Source organism: Centruroides vittatus, unplaced genomic scaffold (genome assembly GCF_030686945.1).
Source record: "Centruroides vittatus isolate TY-2023 unplaced genomic scaffold, ASM3068694v2 scaffold_1167, whole genome shotgun sequence".
Classification (NCBI taxonomy): domain Eukaryota; kingdom Metazoa; phylum Arthropoda; class Arachnida; order Scorpiones; family Buthidae; genus Centruroides; species Centruroides vittatus.
This window is the reverse complement of record NW_027122671.1, coordinates 900853-911333: the sequence shown is the minus strand read 5'-3', so window position 1 is coordinate 911333 and position 10481 is coordinate 900853. Positions and strand designations below refer to the sequence as shown.

The 10481-nt window shown below is 29.3% G+C and overlaps 1 protein-coding gene across 2 annotated transcripts; it reads left to right on the top strand.

Moving 5' to 3' along the window:
- Nucleotides 1-4137: 4137 nt before the first annotated feature.
- Nucleotides 4138-7594, top strand: LOC136986632 (mucin-16-like). Of its 2 annotated transcripts, XM_067284215.1 has the most exons (7): nt 4138-4263; nt 5362-5468; nt 5655-5685; nt 6073-6119; nt 6235-6357; nt 6431-6544; nt 6645-7594. In XM_067284215.1, the coding sequence occupies exons 2-7, from the start codon at nt 5373-5375 to the stop codon at nt 7455-7457; spliced, it is 1224 nt and encodes a 407-aa protein (XP_067140316.1). In that variant the 5' UTR covers nt 4138-4263; nt 5362-5372; the 3' UTR covers nt 7458-7594. The 2 variants fall into 2 exon arrangements, with proteins under 2 accessions (XP_067140316.1, XP_067140317.1); XM_067284216.1 differs by lacking the exon at nt 4138-4263 and having other exon boundaries at nt 4749-5468.
- The last annotated feature ends 2887 nt before the right edge of the window (nt 7595-10481 follow it).

Sequence of the window (10481 nt, the reverse complement as noted above, 5' to 3'; positions counted from 1 at the left end):
ACCCTCGCCTTGTAAAGACATATTTAATTCATTCAGTTTACAAAAAAATGTCAGCTAAATACGCAAGCTTTTGCAGCCAAAGAACATCGGATATACAAGAAGACAAATGAAACGGATGATCAATAAAAAATGCTTGAACTTCAGACTTCAATTCAAACAAACGCGTCAAAACTTTACCACGGGAAAGCCATCTAACTTCTGTGTGAAGTAGTAAAGAAACGTGGAAACTTCCAAAATCCTCACAAAGCGTACGGAATAGACGGCAATTTGTAGCACGCGATTTTATAAAGTTCACAATTTTCACAGCATCACTTAAAGTAGTAGATAACTCTGCAGGAATACGCTTACATACTAAAGCTTGTCTATGAATACAACAATGAGTCCATTGAATTTTCTCGTTGATCTTCTTCACCCGTGCCACAAAACCAGAAAATTTTCCTGTCATTGATTTTGCACCATCTGTACACACACCCACACAATAAGACCAGCTTATTCCATTCTTTTCAAAATACCCATTGATCATATCGAAAATCGCTTCTCCAGTTGTGTAGGTTTTCAAAGGTTTTGCAAATAGTACATCTTCTTGAACAATATTCGTAAAAAGATATCTAACGTAGACAAGCAAGACTGCGGCATTTGTTACATCCGTCGATTCGTCAAGTTGAATTGCAAAATAATTCAATTTTATTCTTTTTAGAAGTTCGTTCTCCACATAATTAGCCAAGTCATTAATTCTACGCGACACCGTGTTGTTTGATAAGGGAACTAGCTCAATTTTCTTTGCTGCCTTTTCCCCAAGCATACATTTGGCGATATCTTTCGCACATGGTCCAATTAAATTTTCTGCTATTGTATGCGCTTGTCCAGATCTTGCAATTCTATAACTTACTCGAAATGATGCTTCAAGGGCCATTTTACTATCTTCGTTTGAAGTCAAGAAAGAAGAAAGGCTACACTTTTTGATATCTGCTAATTTTCTTTTGAAATATTCAAGAGGTTTATCTTTGTGTGTCGGATGTTTTGTTTCAATATGTCTACGAAGAAGTGATGGTTTTAAACTGCTGTTGGCAAGAACTTCGTTACATATAACACAAAGCGGTTTAGGTTCCGACTCATCCCCAGTAAAATGAAAACCCAATTGTAGATAGTCGCTGTCATATTTTCGCTTTTTCCTTTTCTATCATCATTTCCTTTGTTTTTCGTCTGGTGAAACGGTACCTCACTACAGCTTTCAGTACTATCATCTCGATTATCATGTCTCGTTTCTAAACGACCCGTTTTTAACCATCGATCCATAATAAAAATAAGCTATAATAATAATTAAATTAATAATTATTAAATCATTTACACGAGAACTTGACAGTCACAGTATCACTATCACTCAAGCTTTACAAGTGCTAAGCCTATGTATGAACGTCGGTTAATACAACACTACTCTCCCAGTTTCCGGTTGTGAACAAGTATCTAATTCTAAAATCTGTAGTAAACTGCCTTAATTTGATATTTATTTCCAATTGTATTGTAAAAAAAATATTACATAGAAGGGAAAACTGCTGCAATGATTTTAAATATAAAGCAGAACATGATACTAATCACATTGATAAAATGTTTTAAATATAAATAAATGTTTGTAATAAAAAGAGAATAGTATTTGATTACTTGAATAAGAGGAATAAATTATAATGTATAAAATTGTTGATATAATTTGATATTGATGAAGTAATTTTGAAAAACAAATAAGGAAAAAAGAAATGAAAATATTGAAATTTATTATAGATTTCTTAACAAACAGGCAGCGAACAATCTGTTTTACAGTGGGTGTGTTCTTTAATTTTTGTGTTTTTGTTTTGTTTTTGTTTTTGCTTTTGATTTTAATGGCGTTTTAAAAAATCCGCCATTACAATATTATTTTCGCGAACCCCCTCTGCAAACACTGCGAACCCCCAGGGGTTCGCGAACCACCGGTTGGGAATCACTGCTCTAATAAGTAACGATGGATGATGGACGGATTAAGAATAAATTTTAAGATGAAATAAAACATCAAATACTGATTAATGGTATATATATTTTTTTATTAAACATAAATTGTATGTTTTAATTTACAAAAATTCGAAATAGACCACCAATTAATATTATTGTTACTTTGCAATTACTTTTAGTGTTTGTTAACAGATGGCGCAACATTTTATTCTCGATTAAAGTCATATATTATTTTATAATTAACTAGTTGACCCGGCCACGCGTTGTTGTGGCTCAAAATGTATCTATTATAAATGTATAACACTTTCGCCGTGGGGGGAATTTCACAAAATCCCTTCTTAGTGTACATTCTCTTGACGTACCCTATTATAACGCAAGCAAAAACGCATCTAAAATAGTATAATAAAAGCCGAGTTCTTCACAGTAAGCCTTAGTCCTGTCCCTTTCCCCGCTGGGAAATATCGAAAAATTCCTTTTTAGTGTATATTCTGTTGACATAACCTATTAACACGCAATTAAAAACGCAAAAAACGGCATGCAAAATAGTATAAATAGAAGCCGAGTTCTTCACGGTAAGCCTTAATCCTGTCCCTCTCCCCCAGTGGGGGGAATTTCGACATGTATATTATATAAAAACAGGTGCGTATTCGAATGCAACGTGGTGTCAAAATTTCAAAGGAATCGGTAGGAACATACGAACGTTATATTTTATTTATATAGATAGATAGAAAATGGTCTCCTTTAGTCTATTCTCACAGAAAAGCATAATGCCTCACAGAAAAGCAAACTTAGGTCGTCGGAAGTTAGCGTCGTCTATTGGACATAAAAACCTTAATCCATATATAAAGATATTTTTGGACGAGGGAAATGGTGGTCTTCACATATGCCAGAAACTTTCGCGGGAATATATTAAACAACTTCCCGAAGTTTCATGGCAATCGGATAAATGGTGTGGTAATGCATGAAGGACAAACACACAGACAGACATTCGTTTTTATATATATAGATAAAATTCATTTGTGAATTTAATATAAAAGATATTTCGTTATTACATTACTTAAATTATTTTAAGCAGAATTTAAAAATTTTTCTCAACCATAATTAAAACAATGGTTACCGAGAAATAAAAAAAATAAATTAATAATTAAACTGAAATTAACTATTATTAAAGTTATTAAAATTACTTATGAAATTCCATATTTATCATTATGTATTGGAACTTTTGAAGAAGATATGCATCAGTTAATTGTCTGTTTAATTATCGGTACATAATGAGTCATACAATGAGTTGTTTCTAATCATTTTAATCGAAAAAATGTTTTATGTTTATAGTTCCAATTATAAGTAATCGTGACATTAATTGTCCGTTTCGTGAAACTCCGAGTCGACACGGCATTCTCTTTTAAAATCGCCGTCTCCAATTGTATTACTGTGCTGGCTTCTGCGAGTATATTCAAATTTGAAATCGTTATGTCACCCGAATGACACGATATTATTTGTTGACATAACACATTTCTCTATGAAATTTCAAATTTCAATTTCTATAAATCTATGTATGTCCTGTATCCGTATACAGGATATACATGTAGATTTATAGAATTCGTTAACAATACTCCATAAAATATTACTGACCTTCTATTTAATATTTACCATTTCCTTTTCTATGTTTTCAATAATTGTTATTTAAACATATATATATATATAGAAAAAAGTTTATCGTTCCTTTCTATATCTAATAATTAATATTAGTTTTAAATATATAAAAAAAGAATAAAGTCATTAAAAGTAGAAAAATAGTAATAAATTATGAACGGAAAATTAAAACAAAGAATTTGTTCATTATTATTAACATTTAGTAGCCTACAGCAAAATGTTACGCACACCTGATCTTAAAGGATTAATTTTATTGAAAATTGTTTAGTCATTACAAATATTCACTATACTTCATCTACCTAAAGACGTTCTCTGATACTTTTGAGCGTTATAAATAATAATGCTATTTAATGCGATGTATTACTTAATCTACAGGTATGTTCTGTAGATTAAGTAAGTTAATTAGGGTTTAAAAGTTGAATTATATTTAATGTAGTATTTTTATGGAGTGAAAAAAAATTGCTAATTAAAACTATTATATATATATATATATATAATATTGATCAGAGCGACATCACGCGAATAAAATTGGTACTACATCATAGATATAATGCGTATCAGTCTGAAATACCGCTAGCTGCTAGCGAGTAAGTTTCCTTTCAATTGTCAATGAACAAATTTTATCAAAAGGTAAACATTTAATAACTTTTTCTTTATTTATATCTTTAAATTTCCGGCCTTTTCCATCTTATTTTTAATTAATAAGTTAAGTTTTCTTGAATATATCATCACTTGTAAGTTTTCTATTTTGCAGTCTTTAACACATTTCTAATTATTCTTAGGAAAAACAAATTTTTTATAACTTTAGCTTAAGTTTCTTTCTTTTTATTTTATTTATAATGTAATCATTAATAATTAATTATACAATTTATTAATAATAAATAGAAATAGTAATATATATATAATTTTTTATTAATAAGAGGATATTAAACAACTCAATCTTAATTTTGCTTTATATTTTTATTATATGTTACTTTATTAAAACCGATTTAAGTTAACATAATGGATATATTTTATGGTTTTTTATTGAATAAAAACTATATAAGTTTAAGTACTTTATAAGATTTTAAACTAAACATTTTACAAATTTTATTGGAAAATTGATAAGTTTTGATTTAAAAACATTTCGTTCTCTTCCTTTGCCTTCCTCTTGCGAAATTTTTGTGATATTTATAAATATTAAATATTTATCCGTTTTAGAGTATGCGTATCGTAACCTTGAAATCGGTCCGCCATTGTTACTAGCAGACCTTCTCAATTGGAGTATATAGGGAAGAATATACGCATGGTGACATCACAGTGGATGTCAATTTTTACCTTTTGCATAATTCGAATTGCGAAATATTTGTTACGCTTGGTGAATTGCGAAAAATTTTAAAGCAATGAGTCTACAATTTGTAAATAACAGACAAGCAACCTCTAAATGGGTCGAGTGGATCCCTACAGAGTGCTTAATATCCGTTTCCACGTAAAAATTCTCATTTTTTAAAAAAATAGGGCGAAGATATTTAGCCCTAACTAATAATTAATATATGAATTTCTCGAGTGATGTATTTCCTTCTTCGATAAGTTATCAGAAGAGGAAAAGTTAGCGAGGAAATGATCTTTCTCACCTTAATGCACTCATCAGTTCCGCCTGTTTGTCTGGGTTGTTGGCAATTGGGTCATAATGTACCTTTTTTAAGGAACAATTTCAAAACATTTCAAAAATTATTTTCTTTTACTCAGGTGTTGATGTCATGGATAGAGATTACGTGAGCAATAGTAGTAGCAGTCCTACAGGAAGCGAAAGTAGCAGTAGATCCCTCTTCGAAAACAATTCTCGTCGTAACGTAGTATGACCTTGATTTCGATTAATTTTATATTTTTCTTTGTATTAAGCTATATGTGTGTGTGTGTTTGATTGTATTTAAGTGTACGTATATCCGCGTGTGTAAATTGTTATATATTATCATTTAAATATTTTAAAATAAATATAAAAGTTATATATTGAATTTTAAAACTTTATTACGTATTTTCAGGTATCAACAAATTTTCAAAATCCAAAACAAGGTAAAAAATTCTAATTTTATTGTAAGTTTTATTAATTGTTTATCTCAAACAAATTATTATTTTCTTACTATAAGAATAGTGTGAGTTAAGAGGTTGAAATTTATTTTGTGTTCTGTGATATAAATAATAATAAAAGAATAGCCTTAACAAAAACAAGTGATATATATTCATTTTACTTTTTCTTCTGTCAAAAAATAAAGACAATTGGAACATAAAAGACTTTCTGATCAATTCCATGCAGTTAAGCTGCATTATATTTCTATTCGCAGTAATTCTATTGTTTTATTGTTTCTTATTTATAGAAATCTATTATTATATAGAAATTATTTACTATGTATTACCTTAAAGGGAATAAAGTCTGTATTTATTATTGTTATGTTTCAACAGAAGAATGGACAACGTCCAGGAAAGTTACAAACCATACTACTAGACAGGTGATTTTATTTCTGATATAACTTTGTTATTCTTTTTAAGTCCATTTTTGATCCGAATCAAACAGTTTATAAAACATTGGATTAGTTTCTTTTTAAATTATGATAATATCCATAGGTTGAGACGAGAGTAAAGAGACAAATCATTTTGGAGGATGGAAAAGTAATATCAGATTCTGGACCTCAAGTAACCACAAAAACCACTGAAGATACCAAAATTGAAGATAACGAAATAAAAGAGGTAAATTTTTATATTTAAAAAATTCTTTTTGTTTTATTTCTTAAATAAAAGGTATTTTTATTTCCGGTCTTAGTGTAAAACGGGAGATATTGTAACAGAGAAAACGGATACACGTTTAATAACTCATCAAGTTAAAGAAGAAAATCTAGAACTCGAAGACGAACCCTGGTTGCAATTAACAGCCGATGTAAGTGCAGTAAACGAATGCCAACTTTTTCGTCTATTAATTACTTATAAACATACGGACTTAAAATTTTAATTTGTTCTGATAAAACGGTTTGTCGCAGGCTTATCACAATATGTCGATTAGCAATTCGGATGTTCTTCATGGAAAACTTACTAATTACAGTAGTAAAAGTCGTAAAGTCATCGATCGTGACGTAGAACGTGCCGTAACCGAGTTAATTAATGGAGAACTTAGCACAGAAACGACGACCACGCATCATCACGAGGAAATAGAGGACGACGAGGTGCCCGAAGATGAAAGTAACAGATTAACTATTCCAGAAGTATCAATTAATAGTAACAGAACGTTCGAATGGAGCAATAACGATAATCCTCCCGATCTGATAGAAACCGCAAAGACGAAAGCGGGTGGAAATATAATCAATATCCAAATGACATCAAACCGTAAGCCATCCCCTAAAACATCTAGCCAAGTGATTCATATTAGAGAAGAAGAAGGATGCAATAAAGCGTACGATAAAAAAATTCAAGTTAATTTATTACAGGAAACACACACCAAAGATAGTCAGACGCAAACACCTACGAAAATTAAGAAAGATTTTAATCTTCCCCGAATAAAAACTACTCTTAATGGTTATAAGAACGTAACCAAACATAACGGTTATAAGAACTCTTCGGAATTGAATAGGAAATATAATATACCTCAGCATACTCCATCTAGACCCATTCATCCTCATCATACTAATGTTTATAACAGTTCGTCATCGGCCACGCCACCAGATTCGCCACTGGCTATTGGTTATCGAGACTGTGTTACGGATTACCGAAAATGGCCTACCGAAAACAGGAAGTGGATAGCCAGTGACGGAACTGTAATTGTTGAAGTTAAACAACCTTATAAGAAATACTTTTGATGCCAGTAAGTAAATAATTAGAGTCAAGATATTCGAACACAACACCTGTAAATATGAATTATTGCTAAGTTAAAATCGACGAGTTGTATGAATGTATGAATTTTTTTTAGTTTATAAATAAATAAGTACGTCATGAACACTGTTGGAGTAAAAATTTTTTCTGACCGGGCAAACTACATTCCTTCCAATTCGAACAATTAACATTGAAATAGGAAAAAAATGAGCGTCCTTCTATATAAACCCGTTCTCTGGAGAGAAAACTGAACTATTTGGTTCATTGCCAGAAATATTTTAACAAAGGTGCGGGAATGTGATGTCTCTGAAGTTAGAAAAAAATTAAACAAATAAACTTCCTTTCTTAGTGTTGTTTAGAATATAATTTATCGACTAATTGTCTTGGAATGCCTTTTCTTCAGAAGTATTGAAAGTTAGTGGAAGTTTCAAATGACAATTTTCATACCTCGTCTCATACTTATTTCCTTATTAAATTTTTATTAAATTTTAAAATAGAATAAACAATTCCTTATCATAAATTTTCGATTAAAAGATGAGATCAATTTTGGTAGCGAAATTATAAACAGGAAATGTCCATTTAGGCTTGACTGACTGCGTGCTAAATATTCGTGTATGCGACTAGAAAATGAATAGACGTTTCATTGGAAATCATTATGTTATCAGAATGATTGCTTAAAATCGCGGGTATTTCTAAATATTCTCGTAACTTATTTAGCCAACTGCAGATGGCGTTAGCTAAACCTAAGTATGATTTATCATCCAGTATCAATTTCCATTAGAAAACTAATCTTTGCCATTGATGTGCATGAATGATCCTTTCCTTTTATATCATTCTTTTAATCATAAATTTTAAAAAATTCAACAAAGAATCCCAGCCAACTGAAATGCCGAAACTGTATTTAATTAAATTAAAATAAATAAGTAGATGACAGACAAAAACAAATATAAAACAAGAGCTTTACAGCCTATCAGCAACTTTATTGCCGAATATTTCTATTTTAACAAGACAATATATTCAAATTAATCTTATTCTTTCGTAGCTGCGAAGTTAAATTGAATATTTCTGCACGAAACAATTTAGCCAGAGGAACTAACTTATTGAATTAAATAATTAAATTACTGTTTAACGTATTAAAACATATTTTTTCCTCTTTAAATCAGTTATCCGTAACCAATTTTTAATGCAGCTAGTAAATAAAAATAAATTTTACTTATATTAATCGCATAAAACTCTAGTTAGGTAAATCATCTCTGTTGATTATAGTGTATTAAACCTACAAATATATCTTCGAATTAAAATAAACTTGAAACTAATCAATATAAAAATTTATTGTAATACAACAAACTTACGTAAAAGTATCTTTATCAACTGTAATTGTAAATTATTTCGTTCGGATGTATTATGAAATTCAAACTAATGAATGAATTTGAACAGAAATAGCAAAGAATCGTTATTTAATGTGTTAAAATTAAACGGATGAATAGAGAAAGCGAGTGAAAAAATTCTGAATTTAAAAATTTATTAAAAATTCTTACTAATTCACAATTACACATTTCTTCATATTTATAATTTTCCCACTTTTTCGAAGAAAAATCTGGATAAAAATGAAGATTTCAAAATTGAATTTATAATAAAATTGTTTCAAAAATGTACACGAGAATAATATTTTATACGTAAAAATATACCGGTTTGTATTTCCTCTATTTTCGAATTGAAAGCGTAAAATAATCAATAAAATGATGTTGCTACCAGCGTTAATGAAAACCGTTAGATTTTTGCATTTACTTATTATTCGCGTAAGATACGTTTATGTGCAAATAAAATCATTTATATGTACTGTACATATTTTTATTTACGTGTAAACTTATATATATACACAATGCAAACGAAATTTAGCAAACACGCACTTACCATCTAAGCATGAAGATTTTGGTGGCTCTAAACAGTTATATAATAAAGATTCTAGTTACAGTAGAGCGTCGATAAGTGGAACCAATTGGGGACTGGGGTCCTTCCAGTTAATGATTTGTTCCAGTTTCCGACTTTGTACGAAAAAATACATTAACCTGTCCGATGTTCAAATTTTTCTCCGTTGCGTATCGCTTCCTGTTGAATTTTTCTCCGTTGCGTGTCGCTTCGTGTTGAATTTTCGTCGATTTTAAGCCTAACGAAAATTTTTATAATAATCATCGAGGCTATCGTATCGTTAAAAATTATTTCTTCATTTTGTACAAACAAAATAAATATATTAAAGAATATAAAAAACATGAAAATTATACTTTAGAAGTAAATTTAGTATCAAAAACATTCGATTCAGCACGACACAGTCCGACTGAAAATCGTTCCACTTTCCGGCCGTTCCACTTACCGACGTTCCACTTATCGACGCTCTACTGTAATTTTATATTTACAATCAAAACATTTTTAATCATCTTTAGTTTTTACTAGAATTATTTTTTTTTATGAAAATAGCGCAAAATGTAACTGAGTTTATATCATTTATTGATATAAATGTAATAAAAGTTACTATAATTTCTGATTTTTAAAACGAAGTTTTATAAGATAAACATTTTAATATCACTTTTAATTCTTCGAAAAACAAAGAAAATTTTAAATTTAAATATTAAACTTTCAAAATGATTCAAAGAATTGAAAAAAAAATGGCAATTATATTTATTTCTTAATATATACAAATGTAATTTTAAAAACATTCACTTATGCACTTGACATAAAAAATAAACAAAATATTTTGCAATTTTTAAATATTATTTAAATACTTCTTTCTATGCTATTTTCTAATTAAATAATTTCAAAATTCATTTTGCAAATAAAGATTTTATATACTAGTGTCACGTATAATATATAATTCTTTCTTTTTTTTTTTTTTTTAATAAATTACTCGAACAGGATTCAAACTCTAATTAAAGTCCAGATAACCCTCGATCAGTTATATTCCTCTTCCTGTTTATATGTTTAAAATATCTGGTAAAAGTCACTTCTTTAAATAA